Here is a 26,088-nt window from a genome sequence, read left to right as displayed (position 1 = left end):
GGGGTGACTGACAGTGTCCGGCTCCCAGCGGATCCGGGTCAGGAATGGCAATGAGCTGCAGCCAGTTCCACATCTCAGCCTGCAGGCAGTGCTTGGATGCCGGTCCGTGCTGTAAATTCCCTGCAGACAGCGCGATCGTCACCGTTTCCCCTCGCAGCTGCTGAGCCCTGCAGACGTCCAAGGTCCCAGCCCTTGAGTTGGGCTCGTTTTTTATCCCTTTCCTTGAAGGCCCTGACACATCCCCGGGCCCCGGCGGCTCTTGGGCGTTGCTAAATCACGACTGAGGAAAACAGCTCAGAGCGTCCCACACACGGCGCCAGCGCCTGCCAGGGCTGCCAGATCTGGGCTTCTTGTTCGGAATGACACAGGGAAGACGGAATGTCTCCCCTCCGACCCCGGCAAGGGTCACACAGATGGCTTCCAGCCCCAGCAGAGCTGTAGGACGCGGGATAATTCCCAGGCACATGAGCTCTGCTGCTTCCTCTTGTGTAACTGCAGGATTTTTGCAGCTGGAAGTCAGAGGTCCCGCGGCTCAAACCACGAGAGCAGAGCTGAGAGCTTTGCCAGGAGGGGCCAGGGCTGGAATTTCCTCCTGGTACGTATTTAGAGCAGGAGAGACCTGGGCTGTGGGTTCACATCTGGGGCTGTGGATGCTCCTGGGGAGGAGGGTGCTCGGGAGGCGGAGCTGGGAGTTATTCCCCGAGGGAATTGCAAGGCTCCCGCTGCTTCCACACCTTGGGGTGGTGGTGAGCCTAAATTAAGCCAGCACTGAAATTCAAAAATCCGTGTAATCCATCCCAGATCCACGGGCAATCCCACCGACCCTGCCACAGGCCTTCCTGTGCCACCTGGCAAAGGCCATCCCAGAGCAGGGAAATCTGCATTTCCAGGGAAATCTGCATTTCCAGGGAAATCTCCATCTCCAGGGAAATCTGCATTTCCAGGGAAATCTGCCTTCCCTCAGCCAGATTGCACAGGTCAGGGTGGAGCCAGGCAGCCACAGCCAAACTCTGCAGGATCCTGAAGCTCATGTGTGGATCAGCCAGGGATCAGCCCAGGGATCTGCCCAGGGATCAGCCCAGGGATCAACCCAGGGATCTGCCCAGGGATCAGCCATGGGATCTGCCCAGGGGTCAGCCTGGGATCATCCAGGGATCAGCCCAGGGATCAGCCAGGGATCAACCCAGGGATCAGCCAGGGATCAGCCCAGGGATCAGCCCGTTCCCACCTGCTCCCATTTGTCATTCCCTGCCTGGACTTCCTCATTTTTTGCAGAAATCCTTGCAGGATGACAGCTCTTCCTACAAATGCCTGCATTTGCTGGCAGCCTTGGATGCGGATGGAAAATCCTCCTTTGGCCATCTGGGCTTTTCCACCTGAGGGCCTGGGCCGGCTCCTTTCCTGGGGAGCATTTATTAAATCACGGTTTATTCTCCCCGGCCGGGGCGGACCCGAGGGCTGTTCGAGGAGCCAGCCCAGGCCCCACACACGCAGAGCTGGCAGCAAATCCACTTTTTACTGCCTTTTTCCAGCTGCAGCGCCTGCTCACACCCCCCGTAACACCAGAGCGGTGAATCATGTTCCCGTTATATCCCCGCACATCCCGCCCGGCCCCAGCGCCGGCTCCGCTGCCTGTGCCCCTCGGTGTCACCCCTCCGGGGACGGGCAGGGGAGGTGACACGCCGGGGAGGTGACACACCCTGCCCGCCGTAGGTGGCTCTGGCGCTCCTCGGGGCGCAGGATTGACCCCGGGAGTTGTTCCCAGCGAGCCCGCCCTGAAAGCTTTTCTCTGCTCCGTTTTAAAACGATTATTTATTTAATTGTTCTTTAAACGGAAGCGTAAGGGCTCCCTCTGCTGCCATGCGGGATGGAGAGGAGAGGAGAGGAGAGGAGAGGAGAGGAGAGGAGAGGAGAGGAGAGGAGAGGAGAGGAGAGGAGAGGAGAGGAGAGGAGAGGAGAGGAGAGGAGAGGAGAGGAGAGGAGAGGAGAGGAGAGGAGAGGAGAGGAGAGGAGAGGAGAGGAGAGGAGAGGAGAGGAGAGGAGAGGAGAGGAGAGGAGAGGAGAGGAGAGGAGAGGAGAGGAGAGGAGAGGAGAGGAGAGGAGAGGAGAGGAGAGGAGAGGAGAGGAGAGGAGAGGAGAGGAGAGGAGAGGAGAGGACGGACCGAAGTCCAGGCAGGGGCTGGAGGCGTCCAGGGCGGGGCCAGCCCAGCTGTGCCCCTCCAGATGTTCGCTTTATGTGATGTTTTGTATTATTAATTGTAGCGGATGCGGTATCGGTTTGTTTAGTTAGTTAATATTCAAATTGATTTAATTGTGAATCAGTTTGCTTTAGACGTGAAGCAATGTGCTTTGAGAATTCTCTACAAATCCATTTCCCACACAGGTGAGTTTAAACCCAGGGGAGAGGGGACAGGTGACAAGCACAGAAGGTCCCCTGGGGCAGAAGTGACACAGCCCGTGAAACATGCAGCCATTAAACCACAGACCGGGGCCGGAGCCAGGAGGGTGCCCTCAGAGGAGAGGGTGAGTCAGAGCTGAGCCGATTCCCGCGCAGGAATCCAGGAATCCCGGCAGCAGCGGGGAGCGTGTCCGCGGCAGAAAAGCTGAATGACTCACGGCTCCACCGTTACTATGGAGTTGTTTACACAGGGCTTCGGGATCGGGGGAAAAAAAGAAAAAAATGAGGAAAAAACTCTCCGGAGCTCACCCAAAACGAGCTAAATACAAGGAGGTTGGTGACACAGAGCGGGACAACTCGGGAATGACTCCACAGGCCCAGGAGGTTTCCAGGAGGAGCCCGGAGGGTGAACTCGGGGATTAATTAATCCACAGACTGATGCTCCTCCCGGTGCCGGATGGGTGGGACGCGGCGGTCCTGGTGGTTTTTAAGGATTCCCGGAGGAATGTGAGGAGCAGGAGAGCAGAAAGTCCAACTCCCATGTGGAGCAAACTGGAGATCCGTCTGCCCAGCACCCTCAGCAGCCCGGACAGCGCCGAGGGGAGGGAACAGGGAAAAACTGCCCCGGGAGGTCTTTGGGGTTGGAACGTCCCGGAGCATCCCAGGAATGTGTTAAAGCAGTGCCCCTGTGCCTAAATCCAGCACCTTCCCGGGGGAGCCAGCACCCTACCGGGACAGGTCCCCACTGTCACCAAACAGCGACAGCAGGGGTGGGTGTGAGCCCCCCGGAGTGCCCCAGGCCCACCCCGGCTCCTCCCCTGCTGGCCCGAATTCCAAGGACCCTCAGCAGGGCTCTGCCTGTGAAATGAGGATAATCCCAAACCCACCTTCCAGCTGTGCTGGCACCATCTCGGCCATATTTCGCTATTGCAGAGCGAAGAGTATTTTTTATCACTATTATTGTTATTCTTGCTCCTGGAGTATTTCTGCTCTGTAAACCCTCCCAGCTCAGCCCCACCCAGGCCTGAGCAGGGGCCAGCATTGCCCGGCCGATGCTCACGAAGCTGGCTCAGTGTGGAGCCCTGGGGCTGGTGGAAAAAAGCACATTCAGAGAATTTCTCTGCTCGGAGGCAACTCCCACTTCCCGCTCCCCAGGAAAGCCCGGCACTCGGCGAGGGAGAACAAACCAGACTCACACCCAACTGCAGCAGAGATAAGAAATTTGGTTCAGATCCATGACAGAAATGCAATAAACTGCCAGTTTCTCAGGAGCCAAAAGCCTGAATGTTTGCCAAGAGCTAAAAACAACCCGAAGAAGGCTCTATTTAAAGTCACCTACTAAGAAATGCCTCTGTCCTTGGTTAAATAAACTGCAGCTTCCAGAAAAGCCCTGTTTTCCAGGAGTCTGGGGGGAGCTTTGGCAGCAGGTGAATAAGCATGAAGTCCAAACTTTTAAAGACGTTTTAGAAGCAGGAGCTGGTGGCTGGAGCTGTGCCAGCCCCTGGGGCCAGCAGCGACAGGGGCTGGCTGGGCTGGGGCAGGAGGATTCCCACTCCTCCCTGCAGGACCTGCCCACACCCACGCGGCTGCTGAAGGGTCTCCACCTCGGGGTTTGACTGAATTTGGCCTCTTTTCACTGATTCCCCAGAAATACCTGATCCCTTCCATGGAAACGGGGTCTGAAATTCCTCTGGTGGGGGCACTGGGCACCTCTGGGTGCCCCCAAAAGGACAGGAGCCCTGGAGAGATGTTGTATTTCTCTGGGGAATGGTTTTTGCCCCCAGGACTCCTAATGCCTGTAACCATACGGTTTGACCTTTCCTTCCTTTCTTGACCCGACTGGCTGAGTGCCAGCCATCCTCCCTGAGTGCGAGACTAGATAAACACTTTGTGTTTCTTTGTTCTTCCTCTTGCCCCCCCGGAACCCTTCGAGAATAAACGCCTTCGAATAATCCTGGGGTAAGAGCCTCTTTTGGAACCTTTTGTCCTGTCCCTCTGAGACATCCCTCCAAAGCCTCTCAAGAGCTAGTCCCTGCGGGGCTGCGGGGGGATATTTTCAGAGAGACAAGAGCTCACGGTGACAGCTCCAGCAGCCTGGGCAGTGTCTGCAGAGCCCTGGGGGACAGAACTGTGCCAGGGCTGGAGAACAGCCCTGTCAGAATGCACAATCAACTCCTGCTGCACGTGCCTGACGAGGACGTGGGGCAGAAACGAACCACGAAGCACAGAAGGGACAGTCTGGGCTGGTTAAACAAAGCAGTATTTTAATTCCAAGATTTTATAAATATGCCTTTACAAAAGGAAGGTACCGATCCAAAGAGTTGAACAAAGGTACAGCTGCCAGGACTGCAGAGCACAGGGACAGGTTAATGCAACCCCACAACCCACAGCACCCAGGAGGGAGAAACACACCACATTCCTCATCCACCATCCACGGCTCCTCACCCAGAACGTTCAGCACCTGCTGCTGTGGGAGCACAAGCCCCTGGGGCAGAGCTCCAGGAGGGTGACATCCTGCTGTGTCCCTGCTCAGGGACAGCACAGAGCTGGGACTGCAGGAGGTGACACCCTGACAGTGCCACCCCTGTGCCGGGGAGCTGCTGGGTGTCCCCACACCCTTCTGGCCTCAGAACAGCCCCAGTGTCCCCTCCAGGACACCCCGTGGCCCAGTGTGACAGGCCAGGCAGACAAGGGCTGCTGTCCCAGCCCCGGGCTGCCATGGGGCTCCAGCCTTCCCTGGAAACTGTTTCTGCTCCTGCTCTCTCTCAGGCAGGCCCAGGCTGCAGGGATTCCCCCAGGTGAGGGTTTCGGATGTTCCCCAGGCCTGTGAATGCCTCAGAACGCCAGGGGCTGCTCACAGTCACTGTCTGCAGCTGCCATCAGACTGCAGGGACCTTCCCAGCAGCTCCATCGCCCTCGGGTGCCCCTCGCTGCAGGCACGCAGCACCACTCCAGTCACACAGTGAGGGATGCAGGGCTAAAGATCACTCCCTGAACTGAAACAGAAGCAGCAACAACCTCCAGGAGCAGAACCTGTCCCCAGCTAAAACACCCAGGCACCAGGTGCTGCAGGAGCAGGAGAGTTCCCAAGGCTCAGCTTGTACATGGCTCTTCTGAAGAGTCTCCAGCAATTTTAACTCACCCAGTAGTTCTACACCTGCATGAAACCCACTCGGGCTATCTTTTAATTTAAAGTTGAAGCAAATTAATTCTTGTTAATCAAACTAAAGAGAGGACCTAAACACAAACTGCTAGTGGAAAATGGAATATAAGCTGCCGGGAGTGTTAACCTCGAGTCTTGCACAATTTATTTACTTCTTTAGATTCACACCTTGTGTGCAGCTCCCAGACTGGTCACAGCAACCTTCCCTGCTGGTCACTGCCGGGGATGGAGCCTGCCTGGAGGCTCCCACCACACTCAGGACGCTGCTTGCTCCTCTGTGGCCATGGTCTGCAGGAGGCAAGATCAAACTGTCAGTCACTGCTGGGATTTTGGGGCAAAGCATTCATCTCTGCCCGAGCCTGAGGCTGGCCTGGGCACCTGGGTGAGCCCTGCCAGGGCAAAGAATTCAGGGGCAAACCAAGAAGGGGACGGGCCCAGCACAGAGTTCCAGGAAAGGTCCTGATCGCACCAAGAGCTGCTGGTCACACCAATGGCAGAAACTCCAGCCAGTATCCGTGAACCCGTGGCAGCCAGAACACCTCGGCCAGAGCCACCACCACGGGCAGGAAAGGCAGCCCAGCCGCAGTGAGGTGGCACTGGGGTGGCTGCTCCTGCTGGGATGTTTGTTCCCTGCCCTGCAGGGAGCCCAGAGCTGGGGGAGAACAGGAGCTGCTGGGGAGAGCTGGGTGGGAGTGGGACAGCACACCAGGGGCAGAGGCAGCCCGTTCAGCCAGCAGTGCCATTTCCCAGGAATTCCCATGGCAGTTCTCCATGGCTGCACGTGGGGCTGGATGGCAGCAATTAGCCCTGTGCCTTAATTAACGGGGCTCAGGTTCCCAGGGCATCGACGTGGGGAGGGTCCCACTGCACACCAACCCTTTTCTGTCCACCTCTCCTGTTCTCCCCAGGGATGCCCAGGCCCTGGGCACTCACCTGCCGCAGGAACTGCTTCCCCAGGTAGCTGGTTGCCATGCTGGTCAGGTTCTTCCTGCTGCCGACTTTACACCTGATGTATCCGTACAGGTTGGCTCCCTGCAGCACCACGCCCATCACCACCACTGCCTGTGACAGGGACAGAAATCAGCAGCTGTCTCTGCCTGTGACAGGGACACGAGGCCAGCAGCTGTCCCTGCCGGTGACAGGGACACGAGGCCAGCAGCTGTCCCTGCCGGTGACAGGGACACGAGGCCAGCAGCTGTCCCCCGGCCCAGGCAGGGCCAGGCCCACGGGGGGCTCGCAGGGCACTCACCAACCACTTCACTCTGAAGGAGAAGAGGGCACTGAAGGCAAAGATCACCCAGATCATGGGGCAGGTGATCAGGCCCAGCCAGAAAATCCGGGACTCTGCCTCGGAGGAGGTTTTACCCCCTTGTGCTGACACCTGGGAACAGAAAGGAGATGGAAGGGTCAGGCTGCTCCATCCCACAGATGCAGGGCAGAATCCCCACACTCCCTGGGATTTCCCTCCACACAGCAGCACTGGGTGCTCCCAAGACTTAATTTCTACACCACACAAAGACATCTCTGCAACAGAAAGTGTTTCCGTTCTCTTCCTAGTTCTCTCTCAGCATCACTGGAGGCAGCAGCACCAAAACCTCTTGGAATGCTTGGGGCTAAAGGGTGAGTTTGGGGAAAATGACATTTCCTGCACGGTTCAGTTACAAGGCTTAGAAACAGCCAAAGGAGTCGTTTCCCACCTCCAAAAAACACACACTTACATTACTTATTATGAAGCCAGATCATTACAGCACGAGAATTTTTGAATAACTCAGCAATCAAAAAGCTCATCCAGCAGCCATCACAAAACCAGGTCACAGAGCTGTGGCTGCAGGTACAGGCTCCCTGTGCAATCTCCCCTCACCAGCAGAACCAGCAGCCACCAGGGGCTTCGTGAGGCAGACACAAGGGCAGTTAGAACAGAACCATTTACCTTCCTGGCTTCAAACACCCAGTGACTTCTGCCATCATCATCCACCTGGTTCCACCAGCGCAGGCCAACCATGAGCCGCCCTGTGACGTTCTGGGAGAGAGCAGAACCCGTGAGCTCTGTGTCCCCTGCCAGAGAAACCTGCTGCCAGGGCTCCCTGCCTGGGCTGCTGCTTCCCACAGTGCCCCCTGCCCCACGTCTGGGAGGGAAAGACCCACAGCAATCCCGTTTTCTCAGGGATGCAGCACCAGGGGCAGAGCTGTGGGGACTCTGAGCTGATAACAGTGGGGACTCTGGGCTGATAACAAAGCCTGTGCTGCCTCCAAGGGGAGCCCAATAAATGTCCTCCACTTGGCTTTCAAAAGGAACCGAGTACACAGAGGTGTCAGAGTTTATTTCACAACACTCTGCAATCCACCACAGCACCCGAGGGTGTCTTGGGGTGTCATCTTACAGGAGAGACACAAACAGATGAGGTTTTAGAGATGCGAACATCACCGTCAGCTGTTTTTACACCGCCAGGCAAAGGTAACAGGGAGCACGGGGGGAACTCACCTTCACAGCCCAGAAGTCACAGGACAGCAGCAGGATGATGCTCACCATGCAGGCAATGAAGCTGCTGGTCAGGAGCTCACAGAGCAGGTAAACAACGATGGCACTGACCCGGAAGAACAAGTGGAAAAACGATGCCACAGGGTGCCTGGAATGAAGGGCAGGACAGTCACAGCTCCTGCAGACAAGTGACATGGCCAGGGCGTCTCCCAGCAGTGCACAGGATGAGGGGCAGCATCGTAACAGGAACCCAGCCATGGGAAATATGGGAAATAACTGCCGGGAAGCTGACACAAGGAAGGGATTCCACAAACTCCCCCTGCCACCACTGACCTGATCTTTGACTTTTTGGATCTCCTGGAGACATCATCATCTGCGTCAAAGAGCGACACGTCTTCAATGTCATCACTGCCGTCCTGAGGTGGGGAGCAGAGGCACAGGGTTACAGGAGAAAAATGAAACAGGTGTGAGAGGAGCCACTCTCTGTGAGCCCCTTTATGGGCAGCGGTGCACAGTGAGCCCCGGAGCTGCCGGTTCCCGGGAGCTGCCGGTTCCCAAGACCTGCCGGTTCCCGGGAGCTGCCGGTTCCCGGAGCCCGGTCCGTGCCGAAGGGCGCTGGGCCCCGGTGCTGAGCCCGGCGGGGCGCTGGGCACGGCCGGGCCTGTGGCGGCAGCAGCGCCTCCGTGCCCCGCAGCTCGGCCGGGCCTGCGGGAAGGGGCTCCTATAACCCATGCCTAGGCCCCTGCTCCGGCCCGGTCCCGATCCCGGGATCCCCGGTCCTCTGTCCCGTGTCCAAGCCCCCGATCCTCATCCCGGTCCCGGTCCCGGTCCCGGTCCCGGTCCCGGTCCCGTACCATGGTCGGAGCCGCCACTTCCGCCCCGCCGCGCGGGTCACGGCCGCGGACCAATCACGGCGCGCTCCGCTCCATCATCCCGCCCACTCCCCCGTTCGTCACGGCCACGGACCAATCACGGCGCGATCCGTCACCCCGCTCCGCCGCCACGTGGCCGGGGCCGCGCGCCGCCCGTGCCAACGGCCCTGAGGGAGCGGGGGGGACACGGGGCCAGGGACACGGGGGGACACGGGGCCAGGGACACGGGGGGACACGGGGCCAGGGACACGGGACCAGGGGCACGGGGGGACACGGGGGGACACGGGGCCAGGGACACGGGGCCAGGGACACGGGGGGACACGGGGCCAGGGACACGGGACCAGGGACACGGGGGGACACGGGGCCAGGGACACGGGGCCAGGGACACGGGGGGACACGGGGCCAGGGACACGGGACCAGGGGCACGGGGGGACACGGGGGGACACGGGGCCAGGGACACGGGGCCAGGGACACGGGGGGACACGGGGCCAGGGACACGGGACCAGGGACACGGGGGGACACGGGGCCAGGGACACGAGGCCAGGGACACGGGGGGACACGGGGCCAGGGACACGGGACCAGGGGCACGGGGCCAGGGACACGGGGGGACACGGGGACAGAGACACGGGGGGACACGGGGCCAGGGACACGGAAGGACACGGGGCCAGGGACACGGGGGGACACGGGGCCAGGGACACGGGGCCAGGGACACGGGGGGACACGGGGCCAGGGACACGGGGCCCGGGACACGGGGCCAGGGACACGGGGGGACACGGGGCCAGGGACACGGGGCCAGGGACACGGGGGGACACGGGGCCAGGGACACGGGGCCCGGGACACGGGGCCAGGGACACGGGGGGACACGGGGCCAGGGACACGGGGGGACACGGGGCCAGGGACACGGGGCCAGGGACACGGGGGGACACGGGGCCAGGGACACGGGGCCAGGGACACGGGGCCAGGGACACGGAGGGACACGGGGGGACACGGGGCCAGGGACACGGGGCCAGGGACACGGAGGGACACGGGGCCAGGGACACGGGGCCAGGGACACGGGGGGACACGGGGCCAGGGACACGGGGCCAGGGACACGGGGGGACACGGGGCCAGGGACACGGGGGGACACGGGGGGACACGGTGACAGTCCCCGGGCCGTGGCAGGGCCACCTCGCGGTGACATCCCTGTGCCGTGGTACACACGTCCCAGCCGTGCCAGCTCCCCGCTCCCTCCCCGCGGTTCTTCACTGGGTTTGCGCGTCCAAGGTGGCGTTAATTAAACAAGCCGGCACTAATGGCAGCCCCGCTGCGGGGAGAGGTTCAGAGACTTTCATTTCGAGCCAGAACTGCTGCTGGAAGCGACCTCGGGCAGAATTGGTCTCAAACCTCTGGTGTACCAGATTCTCGGTACACCGGCCCAGGTGCTCAAAGCTAGATAAATAGCTTTTTTTTCAAACACTAGAATGTCGCCCTGATCTTTTTCAGCCTTCAGATGTTTGCATTTTTGTTGTGGAGTTTCTCACAGATTGTCATGTAAACAAAGCGATGTTTACATTCCTCTCTGGAGGGGGGACAATTGATGAACTTCTAGTTTGACCCGTGTGGTTGGAGAGGTGGCAACCTTCATCCTCCAATCCCTGGTCATTGACCAAAATCTATATAAATCGACGTAAAAAAATATGACTGACTGCCCTGACGACTGACTGCGTGTGCGTCCTTCATTTTGTATCCTGTAGCAACACTAGAAAGGGTTTTGTTTGGGTTTTTTTGTTTGGTTGGTTGGTTTTTTTGCTTTTACTATTATTCTCACAGGGCTAGCCCATCCTGAGCTGTGTTGGTGTCAGACAGTGCCGTGCTGGTAACCACAGCAGGTTTAGGGAGTTAAATCCAGCTCGGTCCCTTCACTGCCTTGAGAAATAGCTGCACGTACCAATAGCATTTCTTAGGAAAACTTACAGTGGGGATGTGCTTTACACTTAAAACCACAGGAAGTATACTTAAATATCCTAAATATATATATATAGAAATGAATATGTCTGTATTTCATGCTCAAAGCCACGTGGCAGACTCAGCTGGACTCCAGAATCCCAGGTCGTGTCTGTGGGTTGGACTCGGGGATCACCTCAGATAAACGTGTCATGCCCAAGTTCTGGAGCAGGCGTTTTCTTCTCCCCAGTGAAAGCATCCACAGGTAGGCCTCTGCTTTTCCTCAGCCAGGCTTTCCTTCTGACTCTTTCTTTATCTGCCGTGGGCTTTGCCTGCTGTGCCTGGTGCTGAGCCGCCAGGGCTGCCTCCTGCAGCTCCTGCTCTGCTGCCAGGAGCCTGAACCCGCTGTCCCTGCGGGAGCTGGAGGGATTTATTCCCCCGGGAGCCTCAGTGCCCTGTGCAGCCGCACCAGGTGCTGGTTGGACCAGCTCCAGAGAAGCCGAGATCGCGCAGATGTCGATGAGCTGACCCCCATCTTTGGGGCCAGCAGTGCCTTTCCCGTGGCCACGGAGAGCTTTCCTTTCCCCCAGCGAGCCACAAAGCCTGGGGCGTACAAGACAGGGAGCAGGGATGGAGGATTTCACCGCGGGGCCGTGCAGGGAGCTCCTCAGCCTGAGCCGCAGCGTTTTGCTTTCAAAGGGAGCAGAGATGGTTGTCATGGCCAGAGAAGGGCTGTGCAGCCCGGCCCGCTGGAGCTGCGCTGCCTGCTCCTCCTCCTGCTGCTGCTGCAGGAGCCTTTGGGACATCAGCACCTTCCCGGGGTGCGGCTGCTGCTCTCCCCGGGCTGTGACAGGGAGCTCGGGGCTGGGGCTGCCCACGGCGGCCCTGCAGGAGCCCTGCAGGGTGCTGATCGTGGGCAGGAGCTTGTCAGGGGACATGGGGCGGCTCGGGACTGCCTGGGGCAGCTCGTACTCCTCAGTGGCCTCTGGTTCCTCGGGTGCGGGGGGAGCCGGGCCCGGGTCGGCTTTGTCACCTGTGCCAAGAACAAAGGGGCACGTTTGGGGCTCAGAGGCTTTCCCACACAGAGCACGGAGTCAGAGAATCACGGAATGAGCTGGGAGGGAGCCAGAGGATCACCCAGTGCAGCTCCTGGCCCTGCCCAGACCCCCCAAAAATCCCACCCTGGGCATCCCTGGCAGAGCTCTCTAAAGGCTCCTGGAGCTCTGGGGCTGTCCCTGGGCAGCCTGGGCACTGCCAGCACCCTCGGGGGGAAGAACCTTGCCCTAAATCCAACCCCAGCCGTTCCCTGGGTTCTGTCTTTTGCCAAGCAGAGCATCAGTTGGCATCTGCTGGCCTGAAAAGCAGGAACCTTTTCCCAGCCCATCAGTTTATCTGCAATATTCAGTCTGTGGAGCTGGAGGATTTGTCACCGCGCTGTGTTGAATAGCTCTGACTAAAGACAAAATATATCACTGTGTTACAATTGAAAAGGTGCCTGTTTCTGTGCAGTTGCCTTTCCCGGGGATGGCAGATCCTGATTGTAGGTGTTCTCTCACTTTCTCGGGTGTTTGTAATGAATAATTCAAGCCCTGAATCAGCAGCGTGTTTCCAAGCCCACCAGCTGTGTGAATATGAATACTACTACTGATTTCTGTCTTACTCAGTTGGAAAATGACAGTGCCTGTCTTGAAAAACGTGTTGAATTTACACCAAAGCCTTGTAAAAAGGCGGAGAGGTTTCACAGAAGCCTAGAAAATGACAGAACCATTGAAATGGAGCGGCACATCTGCTCCTGACAACAGCAGAGAGTCTGAATACTGGCTGGGCTGAAGGCAGTGGTTGCCTGGTTTGTCACTCAGTTTAGAAAAGCCAGGAAAGCAGGGGCTCAGGGTGATACTTTTGGGTCTTCCACGGCCCTTGGGTGGCTGTCAGGGTCTGGGGGACTTGTCCTGAGCTCGCTGCTGCTCCACGCTGGCAGCAATGAACCCCACCAGTCACACACTGCACACCTTAACTCCTGCTCTCTGTGAGTTTCTGAGGGTCTTTTCATTCAGCTCCACGGCAGGATTAATTTAAAAGTAATTAGGATGAAAATTTCCGGCAGTGGACAGAGCTAGGTGTGGGCTGAAGGGCTGTGCTGGGATGGAGGTAGTTTCTCCAGAGCTGCCCATTTATTGCTGTGTTTTAGAGCAGCCATGAAACCACAGCAGTGCTTTACCATTGCTTCCTCAGACACTGTGAGCCACCTTCAGTTAGAGGTGCAAAAGCAAATGAACCTGGAGGGATTTCTCGTTATTGGCTTTATAAAGAGGCTGTAGATCAGGGAACAGGCAGAGACTGCCAGGTCTTGATTCTCCCACCTCCTAAAAATTTCTGAATTCAGCTTTACAGCTGGGGCTGTATCTTCAGCTGTAGACAACCAGGAAATTGTACATTGCTGAAGAGACTAAGGAAATCTCTTCAGCCACTGTCAACTAAACCAGGTTATGGAAGCAGTTAATGAATAGTGGAGCCCTTTAAAAGTTATTTGTGAGAAGGAAGAACACGCAATTCCTTAAATTTCAGTGTGATCTACCACATTTGGGTCAGAGCCTGCTGGCAGCTGCTGTCACCCACCTGTTTCCTGCTGCATAGAGAGCAGACGCGGGGTCCCCGCTGCTGCCGGGCTCCAGCACGTGCAGGCAGGCTCCAGTCAGGAAGCTGAATACCCGAATGTGTCCATCAGCACAGCCACTGGTGACTCTGAGGTACAGGAACTCCAGGGACAGCACCTCCCTGGAAACACACCAGGTGAGGGTTGGCACTTCACTTGCACAGGGAGAAATGCCCCTGGAGGAGAGGCAGAGCTGTGGCTGCACTGAGGAGCTGGTGGGGACATTGTGAAGGTCTGACAGAGAAATCTCAGGTCACCCCAGGGCCAAACCAACAGCCCAGTGCATCTTTCCACTGGAAGGTGTCCCTGCCCTTGGCAGGGGGTGGGAATGAGGTGATCTTTGAGGCCCCTTCCAACCCAAACCATTCTGGGATTCTGTGATTCCGTGCTCCCCATAGCAGCCATATGGCCACGGCCATCTGCTGCTTTTGAAATTTCAGGGTTTTGTCCAGGAAAATCAATGAAAACCGTACGATTCTCCAGTTTTCACAGTTCTAGACGCAGTTAAAGTTTGAGAGAATGGCATAACATGCAGTTGGCCAGCATGAAACGGGCCCCCCCTATTCCTGCCCGGGTGATGTGACACCCTGTGGCACACGGCGGGGGATCCTCGGGATTTTGGGCTGTGCTCTGTCTGTCTTTAGTCATCGCTGGTTGTGATAAAGTGCTGTGGGTTTGCATTTCAGGCTCTTCCAGGTCTTAACTGAGAATGCTGCTTGTGACCATGTGGTGCCTGACAGATCCCTTGAGATAAAGGCTGGTGAAAGTGGGGATATTTGAAATCCCCGGAGTGGTAATTTTGGCATTTCCTGGCCCTGTAAGGGGCACATTTTGTTTACAGATTCAGTCCACTGTTGAACACAACTTGAAACACATCTGATTCCTACTTGGGATGGAAGAAAGCCATCAGGCATCTCCTGAACTTTCCCAACATGCTCCATCCCAGGGCGTATCCATCAGTGCTCCCTGTGAGGAGGTGCCACTGGTCAAAGGACAGGCAGAGAACGGGGCCTTGGTGCCTCTCCAATGTCTGCAAAGGACAAGAAGAAGGTGCAGCACTGACAGTAACCTGGATGTAAATCTGTCTGAGGTGTCCCGTGGCTTTCAGGACGCCAGCCTGATGTGGATTTACACGGTGTTATTGCACCAGTGCACCCTCACGGGTAACTGTGTTTGTTTGGTGGTCACTGAAGTGTTCTGGGCTCGGTGCTGCTGCTGAGCTCCTGGCGTGGAATAACATCCCTTTCCCATCTTTATTACATGTGATAAAGAGATGTCACTCCACCCAGACCTTTGTGGTCCGTGGAATGTTGTCCCAGGAGGGAAGAGGGAAGAGGGGGCTGCCCTGGCTGTGGGGGAAGAGGCTCAGCTGGGATATCTGGGATATCTGGGCTCTCTCTCCATTTCTGCACTGGTAAAGGGCTCCCCTCCTCTCCCAGGTATGGACTGACAGAGTTTTGACCATTTAGCACAGAATTATCCACCCAAGAGGAAACTCACCTTGACCAGAGCCCCTGTCTGAGCACTCCAGACCTTCACCAGCCCCCGGTGACCCCCACTGACCACGTGGGTGCCGTCCATGCTCACTGCCCACACGGGGCTGCTGTGCATCAGGGTCCTCAGGCATTTCCCACTCTTCAAGCTCCACACTGCTGGGGCAAAAGGGAGGAGGATTAAAAATACATCTGCCCCAAGGATGAGTTTTGGGAGTACAACATGCATTAAAGAATATTATTGGGTTACAGCCACACCTTGTACCTGCAGCTCTGTGAGGAGCTGAGTGTTGCTTTAGAAAGTAGAATTGCACGGCAAAAAATTTAAATGTGAAGTCCAGAAAAAGCACAACTTTTTCACCTTTATTCTATAAGGAAACCTCTGGCAAAGCTCAAAGCTGATAGCACATGCCCAAAGGCTGGGATGGCATTGCAGCCACAAAACCATTAACTCTGAATCCAAGCAGAAATAATGAGAATTTAGTCCCTGACACAACCAGGGGCTGTGTGTGCGTGTGTCCCCAGGTGGGGCTCTGACTCAGAGCCTTCCTTCCACCCCGTCCCTGTGTTCCCATCCCCATCTCCCTGCCCGTTTCCTCCAGGGATTCCCATGGCTGGAACAGCCAGGTGCCCTCACCTTTCACCATCCCCATCTCCCTGCCTGTTTCCTCCAGGGATTCCCGTGGCTGGGAGCTCCCAGGTGCCCTCACCTTTCACCATCCCCATCTCCCTGCCCGTTTCCTCCAGGGATTCCCGTGGCTGGGAGCTCCCAGGTGCCCTCACCTTTCACCATCCCCATCTCCCTGCCCGTTTCCTCCAGGGATTCCCGTGGCTGGGAGCTCCCAGGTGCCCTCACCTTTCACCATGCCATCCGCAGCTCCCGACACAAGGCGCTCCTGGTGGGAGTGCAGGCCGGTGACGGTGGCGTAGTGACCTGAGAAGGTTCTCACACAGGCACTGCTGTGAATATCCCAGCACCTGCAGAGCACCATCCCAAGGGAGGAGAAACCAGGGGAACTTTCCATGTGATTCCATGATTATTTCCTATTTGCTGTGCCCAGCTCCGCTCCCACACACCAGGTTAGAGCCAGGAGCTGTTCCACTGAGGTGTCAGAGAAGTTGTAGCGATCAAGGCAGGCTCAGCACTGAGGTGTGACCCCAGTGCTTCCCTTTCCCCTGGTTTTCCAGGGGCTCAGTGTCCCCGACTCCAGCTCACCTGATGCTGAGGTCGCAGCTGGTGGTGCTGAGCAGGATTCCCTCGTCCTCTCGGAGGCACAGAGCCCTGCAGGGCCCGGCGTGGCCAGGGAGCACCAGGGGCACGTCCTGCCCTGCTGGCACCCCCAGCAGCCTCACCCTCCAGTGGGCAGCGGCCACCCGGTCCCCTCCGCTGTGGTGGGCTCTCCTGTGTGCCCTGCACAGAACCAGAGCCTGGGCTGAGCTTTAGACAGCAGACACCCAGCCCCTCTGCTGTAGTGGGCTCTCTTCCTCCTGTGTGCCCTGCACAGAACCAGAGCCTGGGCTGAGCCTTAGCCAGCAGCCAGGCCTGGCTCAGCATTTCTCTGGTTTAACTGAGCGGGGTGGGCAGCCTTGCAGGGGTGAACCCTTTGCAGGGCACCAGCACAGTCCCTAAATTGTCCCCCTTTGTGTCAGGGTGGGCAGAGGGGCAAGGGCTCCTCCCAGGCCCGTATCCTGTGGGATGCACTGTGGGTCACTAACCCTTATTCCTTTAAAAGCAGCTTGTCTTGGTATCTTTATTTAAAAATGGAGATTTCTTAACACTGACACAGAGGGAGCCTTCTCCAGCCTCCGGGAGGATCACAGGGAATGGAACAGCTTTCCCAAAGCTGCTCTGGGCACTGCACTCACTGTTCCAGGAGCACATGGGTCTTGTAGGGGCCACAGAAGACATTCCTCTCTTCCAGCTCGATCTTGGCAGTTTTCAGTCCCTGGTAGGCTTCGTGCAGGCTGAAATCCTCCGTCTGATGGCAAGAGAAACAAGGAAGAGCAGCTCAGGGAGGCAGGAGTGCAGCATTATTCCACAGTGTGGAGCATGTCAGCCCTGGGATGAGCCCAGCACAGACCCCGAGTGCCAGTGAGGAAAACCAGAGTGCAGCAAGACCCTGCTTAGTCCAGGGCTGCTCCCAGGCCGTGTTCTGTGGCAGAAATGGAAGCCTGGGACCTGCACCCTTTATGCTGTGGGAAGAAGGCCCCTGGCCCCAGGGTTGTGCTGTGACTGGGGACACGTGGGGATGAGGCAGAGGTTTGGGAATGCCTCCCAAACTCCCTCCCGTGGCGGAGGGTGCTGAGCAAGCCGTGGTCCCTACGAGCTGCTCACCATGGGGCAATCCAAGAGCAGGAGTGGGGAAGAACAGGGCAATTCCAAATTCCCTGTGCTGCCTGCCAAGAGCTGTCCCCTCTCCTCCCCAAACACTGGCACACAGCACCCATGGCAGGCAAAGAGCCCCCAACAAACCTTCGATTTTCGTCTCTTCTTCTGCTCCTTCTGCTTCACTTCAACGGCCTCACCCTCCTCGTTTAGCTGGGGAATCTGCACATCGACCCTTCTGGCGTACTTTGGGATGGCTTTTCTGGGACACAGCTCTTGGAATAAACCAACAGAGGCCACGGCTGGGGCAGAGCCCAGGCAGGCAGGGCGTGCTGCTCCTCTCCTCGCGGTGCTGCTCCTCTCCTCAGGGTGCTGGGGCTCAGCTGCACACTCCGGCTTCTGCTTGAGACCTGGCTTGCATTTAGCACTTTATCTAGCCAAGGTTTAATTTCTGGTGAAAAAGAATTGTTTTTTATTATTTTTTTTTCCAAACTCTAGTTTTAAGGTTTTAGGAAGCAGCACAAATTTGAGCTCGCCTCATCTTTGGCAGGCACTCAGTTGATTCAGAATCCAAACTCACTGGGATGAGAGGCTCTCACAACACCTTGGTCAACACTCAAGATTCATTTTTAGCCTGTGAAACCTCCCCTGAAGGCTTTTTGGAAGGCCAGCACGGAGCTGAGTTTCTGTGCTCCCTTCACAGCCCACAGCAGCGGAGGTTCCAGACTGCTGGGGGAGGCTCCCTCACTCCTCCCTGGTCTGTGGCAGGTGCTGCTGGCCAGGCCTGTCCCAGGATTTCTGCATTCCCGAGTTCCACCCACGGCCCCCAGCTCCTCACAAAGGCACCTTGCATTCCCCTGCCCTGTGTGGAGCAAGTGAGGCTCATCCCTGAGCTGCCTTGGGAGCTGCAGTGGCTCTGCCCAACCTCCACTGCCTCTGGAAATTGTCATTGTGACCAAACTCTTCTTTACTGAAGCATGTTTGGATCCATTTCTAGAGTCACAGGCTCTCTGGAGGAGAGGGAAAGCCGTTCTCTGGTGCTCCCTGGTGACAGTGTGAAATGTCACCTGGCTTTGCCCTGCAGCCGGAGGTGGAAGGGCCACGGCAGAGGCGGGGGGCAGCCTCTGGTACAGGAATTTCCATTAAAGAGCCTGGGCAGCAGCAAAATCTCCTCTTTTTGAAGTGCACGATCATGGCAGGAGCCCAGGAATCCCACCTTGAGGTGCAGGAGGTTCTTCTGGACCGTGGTGCGACACTCCCGGTCCTCCTGGAGCTGCCGGACCAGGAACGCCCAGCGGCCGTTCACAGCAGAACACGCATCCAGGGATTTGTGATCCAAGAGCCCTGGGGAGTTAAAGGGACAGTTCAGCTAATCCCCGCTGGACACCATTCCTGGCCCTTAGGGGAAACCAGCGGGAAGTCAGAGCAGCTTTACCCAGGATGGACACGGAGAGCTGGAACGGCAGGACACCAGTAAAGTCCTTGGCTTGGCTGTCCCCGGGGTGGGACTGCAGGGACACAGGAGCCATGGTGGCCTCTGCAGCAGCTAAGGACGAAGGTGAGCTGTCCCCGGCATCGGGACCCTCCCGGCGCGGCACTCAGTGCTCCGGGGCCGACAGCACCTTCTGGGCTTGGTCACCTGGAAAACAGGGAATTTCCAGCCCTGGAAGCGCTCGGGTTTGGGTGCCACGGACAGCCCCGGTGTCAGCGCTGCCCTGGAGGAGCCGGGTGGTCCCTAACCCATCTCTGGCACGGTGCGAGTGGCAGGAACGCGCTGGGAACGCTCCGGTGTGCGGGACAGCTGACACCGGCGGGGCTGAGGGACACGGTGACATCTCCTCCCCCGCAGCCTGCCCTGGGCGGCGGCGAGGGCTCGTCCCTTGGGGAGACACCAGCGGACCGGGGGTCGCGGGCTGGGGGGGACTCCGCGCAGCAGTTCGCTCTGCGCTTTGCACCCTCCGGCCCCAGCAGCCAGAGCACGGCACGGTGACAGCCCAGGCTCCGAGGGGACACGGCAGGGCCACTAGTGGCGGGGACATCGCGCCGCTTTTCTGAGAGCGGGGGAAAACCTTCTCTGCCTTGGGCCGCTCGATTTTCAGCAGCTGTGTGTGTGTGCCACGGCCGGAGCTGTGACATTGCAGAAGGGAAGGAAGGGAACCGCTCACCTGCCCGGGGCTCCCCTCCCCGCCACCGCCACCGCCACCGCCACCGCCACCGCCACCGCCACCGCCCGGCCACAGTTAGCGTAATTCCAACCGCCGCCGTAATGCTGCTAAGAGCCGCGCAGCCCGCGGGCACGGCTGTCGGGGCCATGGAGGACGTTTGGGGTAGTCGAGGGATGTCGGGGTGCCAGGGGATGCCGGGGTGATGGGGGACGGCTGGGTGATGGCAGCTGCCAGGGGGTATTGGGGTGCCGGGTGATATTGGGGTGCCAGGGGAGAGTGGGGTGCCAGGGGATGCCGGGGGATGTTGGGGTGTCAGGAGATGTCGGGGGATGTTTGGGGGTGTTTGGCTGCCGGGGGACGCCAGCAGCCCCTCCGGGGTGGGGACCCGCGGTCAGGGCAGGGCACCGTGCCAGCCCCGGGCACGGCCGGGCTGGGGGGTGACACAAAGGGGCAGGGAACGCTCCGGGAAGCGGAGCACGGGTGGCCTTTGGACGCCGGTGTTTGGTTTCGGTGACAGAAGCCCGGAGGTTACCCGGGTCACGGGCGCAGCGCTGACCCAGGGCTTCAGGGAGAGACGGAGCAAAGGTTTTGGTCACACACGTTTTTGGCAGGTGGCTCTGCCTGCCTGAGCTTCCGCCGGTTAAGAAAAGAGCTGATTTAGTCATCTGAAAGTCACAAATGCGCTTAGAGTCAGAGTAAAGGCTGCTTTGTGCATCACCTGGGACAAGGCAGGAGCGTGAACCAGGTCCCTGATGTCACCTCCCTCCAGCAGGGCACAGCCACCTCCCCCAGGGCAGAGTCCCTGCTGTGCCCTGTCCGTGTGTGCAGGAGCACCCCGGCAGGGCAAACCCCACCAAAGCCAACTCCAACACCCCCGAAAACCCCGATTTCCCCCATGCCTTGAGGTCCCAGGGTTCACAGGGCCCCGCTGCTGGCACAACACCCTCTGCAGCACTTCACCCCAGGCGGGCGGAACGGCAGGGCTGGGTGATTTCCTGGCTCCAGCTGCTCTGGGAAGGGTGAGGACACCCCGGGAAGGGACACGGAGCTGAAACCCTGTGTCTGGGAGGCTTGAACTGGGAAGAACGGGATGCAAGAGGCACCACGAGTGTTCTTATAAGCACCAGCACCTGGTTCTGATGGTTATTTTTATTGCAGAGCTCTCTGAATCCTCCACCAGACTGAGGGAGCCCCAGGCAGCCACGCCACGAGGAGCTCAAACCGCGTGGGAGAGGATGGGGAGGAAGGGCACTGCAGCCTTCCTCCCGTTCCTGGGATGGGGAGGGAAGGGCTGGGAGCACGCTGCCCGTGGAGCTGCTGGCAGAGGTGCCCCAAGTTCTCAGAGGAGAAGCCCCAAGCCCGAACTGTCCCTGCCGTGGTGGCTGTGCCCTGGTGGCCGCAGGGCTCGCTCTGGGGCAGGGTGGAGACCCCCGAGGAGCCTTTCCTTGTGCTGCTCTCCCAGCTCAGGAGGACGGCGAGCGCGGGAGAGCGAAGAACCTGCCCGGGATCGCCCTCCTCTCAATCTCGAGCCACAGGGAGAATAAATCCAGCTCCCTGTGCTCTGTGGCCAGCCGGAAGGTGAAGCTCTGCAGCAGCGTGGTGAGGAAGAGGAAGAGCTCGATGCGGGCCAGCGCCTCCCCCGGGCACATCCGCTTCCCTGGGCAGGAGAGAGGGGTGACCCCGGTGGGGACCAAGGGGACGGGAGGGCGCAGGAAGCCCCTGTGCCCCGGGGTGTCTGTGCTGGCACTCCTGGGCACGTGGCACTGACCTGCTGAGAACGCCATGAAGGCCTCGCGCTTCCTGAACTCGCCCTTCTCATCCAAGAAGTGTGCGGGGTCCACTTCCTTGGGGTTCTCCCACTGGCTTGGGTCCGAGTGCACAGAGGAGATCACCGGGATGACAGGAGTGCCCTGCGGGACAGGGACAGGGCAGGATGTGAGGAGGGATGTCAGCACCACCGTGGGCTCTGCTGGGGGGATCAGTCTGGGGGAGCATCAGGGGAGGCTGGGTGTGCACCCCAATGCCCAGGCAGGTTCCCGTGGGGAGGCAGCCTGGAATGGTGGCTCTGTGCCACGGGGACAAGTGACGTGGGGCTCTGTGTCCCCACGCTCCTGCCAGCCTGTGCAGCTCATGGGACACAAATTACTGAGTTATTCCCATGGATTTCTGCTAAGGCCCCTCTCAGTGCCCCGGGTCCAAGGGCAGGAGAGGTTCCCTCAGGGTGGGTTTTGCACACAAGGCTCGTGGTCCAGCCAGGAGTGGTGCCTGTCCCCGGATCTGCCGAGGGCTGGGGGCTCTGGCCTGGCCCCACCCCGGGGTGGGCTCCTGCTCGGGCCCCCCAGCCCTGCGCGGCTCCGTGGCGGGAAGAGCTGTTTGCCAGGACAGGAAATGGACAGGGGGTGTGGGCAGGATGCGAAGGGACGTTCACCCGCCTCTGGTCCCCTCCGAAACGTCATCGCTGCGAGAATTGGGAAAGACCTTCAGACGTGCACAAACAGTCCAGGGACAAAGGCAAATGTCACTCGAGCCCCGCTGCCGCCTGTCCCTGTCCCCTGTGTACCTTGGGGATGATGTAGCCCCTGAAGAGGACGTCCTGTGTCGTCATGCGCGGGAAGTTCTCGATGCGGGTCTTGTGGAAGCGCTGCAGCTCGTGGATCACGGCGTTGGTGTAGGGCATCCGCAGCTTGTCCTCTGTGCGGGGGGCGCGCCCAGTGCCCACCACGGCGTCGATCTCCTCCTGCACCTTGGCTGGGGACGGCAGCGGGGCTGGGTCACCTCCCCAGAGGTTCTCACCGGCCTCCACGGGGTTTATCCTAAACCCAGGGGTGGGCTAGAGGGGCAGCCAGCTGATCTCATCCCAGATAGAGCCAGAAACAGAATGTCTGCCCTCATCCCTGCCGGCACCCTGCCAGCTCAGCACATCTCCAGGGCCATCCGCAGGGGCAGGGATGGAGCCCAGGAGAAGCACCCAGATCCCCTGGCCTGTGGGAGTCTGTGTCTGACGCCTGCCACCCTTGGGTGACCCCACAGGACGATTTGGGTCTGCCCCCAAACGGGACCAGCCAGGGCTGGCACCGCATGCCCCGTGAGCACCCCAGGCCCAGGAGCTTCTCTGTTCTCTGCCCTACCTTGGATGTGGGGGTGCTTTGCCAGCATCAGCAGGCAGAACACCAGGGCGTTGCTGGTTGTCACCGTCCCGGCGCCGAAGAGGTTGAACACCGACATGACCAGGTCCTCGTGGCTGTACATGGTCTCCGGGCTGCCCTTCTCCTGCAGGAGGGCGTGGTGGAAGAGGTTCACAGTGGTCTGGGGGATGCTGCAGGCTGCAGCCAGGCTGGAGGGCAGCCCCCCCCTACCTTCTCTGCCCTCATCAGGAAACAGTCGATGTAGTCCCGGGGGCAGCTGGAGTCCAGCGTCAGCAGGTGGAACTGCACCTTCTCCTGGATGTGATCCTTCAGCTTCTGGCAGTCGGCCAGGACTTTCTTGTGAGGCCCCGGCAGGCGCTGCATGAGGCTGGGGAAGGTGTTGTACACCTGCCGAGGGAGGGCACGGCGGGGCTCAGCCTCCGGAGCCTCCCAGCCCCTCCCCAAGGCGGGGAGCGTCCCCAGCCCCCGAGGGCAGCGCCAGGCTCCCACCTTGGCCACGGGGGACAGGAAGAAGCTGACGTAGTTGCCGATGGCGTTGAGCAGCTCCAGGAAAGCCGCGTCGCTGTAGCTGTAGCGGCTCCCGAACACCACGGAGCAGATCACATTGGACACGGCGTGTCTGAACATGGTCATGGGCTCAAAGGCATTGCCTGCGGGCACAGAAGATGAGAAAAGCATCCAAAATCACCGGTTATTGATCTGCTTCAAGACAGAAAACACCCCTTCCCCCCCCCGCTCCCAGCCCCTGGTTTTGAGCCCTGGCTGATCTGTGGGACCACAGCAAAGAGCCCTGCTGAGCTCTGGGCTGCTCCAGCCGCCTCCCTGCCCCTAAACCCCCCCACAGCTCGGGCTGAGGGGAGCAGAGGCAGCTGCGGGAAGCCCCAGCAGATGTGCTGGCACCGGCGGGATCTGGGCACTGCTGGGGAGGAGGAATAACCCTGATGATCCCGCGTCACCGGGGCACTGTCCTGGCTGTGCATTCCCAGGGAATGCTCCTCGCCTCTGGCCGTCCCTGCGCCACTTCAGAGCAGGGTCTCCCTCCCGGCCCTCCAGCCGTGGCTGTGGCACATCCCTGCAGCCCTGGCTGGGCTGGGGCTGGATCTCAGCCCTACCCTGCAGGGATCACCCACACCGGGTCCTGCAAAGAGCTCTGGGGCCACCCGTGTCCCACGGGGCTCTTGAGTGTCCTCTGCCTGCCACAGGGCCAGCAAGGACAGCAGCCACGTCACCTTTGAGCTCTGCCAGCAGCTCCACCAGGTGCTGGGCCTCCTGCTGCACCTTCTGGGACATGGAGCTCTTCCCCATCCCGAAGTCCCGCAGGGTGCTGAGCGTGAACCTCCGCAGCTCCCGCCACTTCTTCTCATCGTGGGAGACAAATCCTGCGGGGCCACAGAGGAGATCAGCCCCGGCCCACCCTGCTGCTCCCCAGGAGCAGGAACTGTGCTCTGGGCCGGGCTGAGGAGCAGCAGGGCAACGGGATGGGAACCACGCAAGTGTGCAGTGCCCATGAAAGGATGGGGATCTCTACAGCCACCCAGAACAAAGCTGGAACTGCCTAAGTGGAATTAATTCTGTCCTTGACAAGTGGTGTGGGAGTTTAAGGGTCTTGCAGAGCAGGAAATGGGTGTAGGAAGTGTTGGGTGCTGAGCCCTTCCCTGGACTTGGACGCAGCCATCTGAGAGATCCAGGAGAGATCCAGGCACTCACCGTAGTCTTTGGAGAGCTGCATCAGGAGGGGGATCTGGGGTCTGCCCCCAAACTCCTCCGAGTGTCCCACCAGGGCGTCCTTCACTGCCTCGTACCCGCAGAGCACCACCACGGGCTTCAGCCCCAGCCACACGGTGAAGATGGGGCCGTAGGTGCTGCTGAGCTGGAGGGACGGGCAGCTCCGTGAGCCAGGCTCCCACACCCGTTCATTCACTTCGTTTTAAACTGGGACTCGAGCCCACAGCACTGCTGAATGGCCGGCAGGGACAGGCAGTACCTCCCTCAAAGCTGTGACCCTGTCCCTGTCCCTGTCCCTGGGGATTTTATCCCAGGGCCACTTTGGGGGGCTCAAAGCATCATCTCTGGACAGCAGCTGCAGCCCTTGAGGGGCACTGTCACCACTGGGTCCCTCACAGGAGGAGAAAGGCTTCAATAACAGGGTTGGTTCAGCTCCCCTCAGAAGGGGTTTAGGCAATTCTGGTAGAGCAAGAGATGAGGAAGGGAAGAAGAGAGAAGAAAGGTCGGAAGAGTCACCTGTGGGATTCCCCTTTTATTTTGGCACGGGACTTTCCCGCTGTGTGTCCTGCTGGGGCTGCCAGTGGGAGCAGCGCGGCCGCTGGTCCCTTACCTTCTCGTAGTTCCTGTAGAGGGGCAGGACATCTTTCTGCCACAGGTTGCCCAGGATGGGCCACGGCGCTGGGCCAGGCGGCAGCCGGCTCCTCTTGGTGTCCCTGCTCCAGCCCAGGAGCCACAGGACGGAGAGGAGGAGGAGGAGAGCGAGGAGCAGCCCGGCCGATCCCGCGTCCATCCTCCCCGCGCTGCCGAGCAGGGAGAGAAAGGAAGGAATTCCAGGGAGGAGAGTGAGCAGAGAGCGGAGCCCAGAGCTGTGTCTGCCCTGCCCTGCCCTGCCCTGCCCCGCTCGCTGCCCTTCCCGAGCACCGGGGGTTCGGGCTGCTCGGGGACACGGAGGCGCTGCCCTGTCCCTGCGGGGCGCACGCCTGTCCCCGCTGTGCTGTGACAGAGCTCTGCGAGCCGTCCCGGGCGCTGCGAGCTCTGTCACACCCCGCGGGAGATGGTGACTGTCCCCTGCCCGGCCCCCCGAGTCACCTTTGCTCGGTGCGCCCTTGCGGTGACACACGAGACAGGAAGAGGTCACTGTCGCTGTCCCGGCCAACCTCTGATGTCCCCTGCAGTCACCGCCCCGCCGGTCACTGCCTTGCTGACCAGGGCAGTGACCCCGGAGAGGATGTTCTGGTAAACAGAAACTCCTTCCAAGGAGTGGCCACTGTGCCTGGCCACACGCTCGGGGGGCGACAGTGCTCCATCAAACTCCTTTCTGATGGAAAACGGCCCAGAAAATGGAAAAAACACTTGGTATTTTTTCTGGTGTCTTTTGGGGCTCCTGTCGGGCTTTGGGGGAACACCAGCCCGCGGTGTTGTGGTTGTTGCAGGTGTGGGTTAACTCCTCCGTGGGCTCCTCCAATGTACGACCTGCTCTGAGCACCTGCACATCTGGCTGCACACGAGCACATCTGGCACAGCCACCCCACCTCTGGTGGAGAGCGCTCACAGCCCTCGGCTGAGCCAGCTGGGCACAGGCCAGCTCCCAGGAAAGGGTGGGATTCCTCCTGGAGGAGAAGGGGAGGAGGTTCAGACCCGTGCTGGTCGCTGCAGAGGGAGGGAATTCCCCTCAGCAGAGGGGATTCAGCGGTGCTGGCAGAGAGGAGCCTGCCTTGCCCCACTCCCCCATGGCACGAGGCTCC

General features: G+C 59.5%; 3 protein-coding genes across 3 annotated transcripts; all 3 read right to left on the bottom strand.

Moving 5' to 3' along the window:
* Positions 1–4,640: 4,640 nt before the first annotated feature.
* Positions 4,641–8,944, bottom strand: TVP23C (trans-golgi network vesicle protein 23 homolog C). The gene is made up of 7 exons (XM_066200718.1): positions 8,895–8,944; positions 8,374–8,456; positions 8,044–8,188; positions 7,492–7,581; positions 6,811–6,942; positions 6,495–6,623; positions 4,641–5,849 (listed from the first exon to the last, which is right to left on the bottom strand). The coding sequence occupies exons 1-7, from the start codon at positions 8,895–8,897 to the stop codon at positions 5,817–5,819; spliced, it is 615 nt and encodes a 204-aa protein (XP_066056815.1). The 5' UTR covers positions 8,898–8,944; the 3' UTR covers positions 4,641–5,816.
* Positions 8,945–11,032: 2,088 nt separating this feature from the next.
* FBXW10B (F-box and WD repeat domain containing 10B) lies at positions 11,033–18,836 on the bottom strand. The gene is made up of 11 exons (XM_066200864.1): positions 18,743–18,836; positions 18,524–18,651; positions 17,455–17,580; positions 16,848–16,960; positions 16,198–16,392; positions 15,838–15,959; positions 14,989–15,137; positions 14,376–14,518; positions 13,452–13,610; positions 12,496–12,551; positions 11,033–11,868 (listed from the first exon to the last, which is right to left on the bottom strand). The coding sequence occupies exons 1-11, from the start codon at positions 18,834–18,836 to the stop codon at positions 11,033–11,035; spliced, it is 2,121 nt and encodes a 706-aa protein (XP_066056961.1).
* A 1,805-nt stretch (positions 18,837–20,641) lies between these two features.
* LOC136299035 (cytochrome P450 2C5-like) lies at positions 20,642–25,133 on the bottom strand. Its single transcript, XM_066200298.1, has 9 exons — positions 24,954–25,133; positions 24,326–24,488; positions 23,848–23,997; positions 23,108–23,268; positions 22,829–23,005; positions 22,601–22,742; positions 22,033–22,220; positions 21,241–21,382; positions 20,642–21,129 (listed from the first exon to the last, which is right to left on the bottom strand). The coding sequence occupies exons 1-9, from the start codon at positions 25,131–25,133 to the stop codon at positions 20,936–20,938; spliced, it is 1,497 nt and encodes a 498-aa protein (XP_066056395.1). The 3' UTR covers positions 20,642–20,935.
* Between the last annotated feature and the right edge of the window lie 955 nt (positions 25,134–26,088).

The sequence above is a fragment of the Chamaea fasciata genome, unplaced genomic scaffold, assembly GCF_029207755.1.
Source record: "Chamaea fasciata isolate MVZ Bird 193981 ecotype frontalis unplaced genomic scaffold, bChaFas1.0.hap1 SCAF_19, whole genome shotgun sequence".
Taxonomy (NCBI): domain Eukaryota; kingdom Metazoa; phylum Chordata; class Aves; order Passeriformes; family Sylviidae; genus Chamaea; species Chamaea fasciata.
The sequence above is the reverse complement of the archived record's forward strand: the minus strand, read 5'-3'. Positions and strand labels throughout refer to the sequence as shown.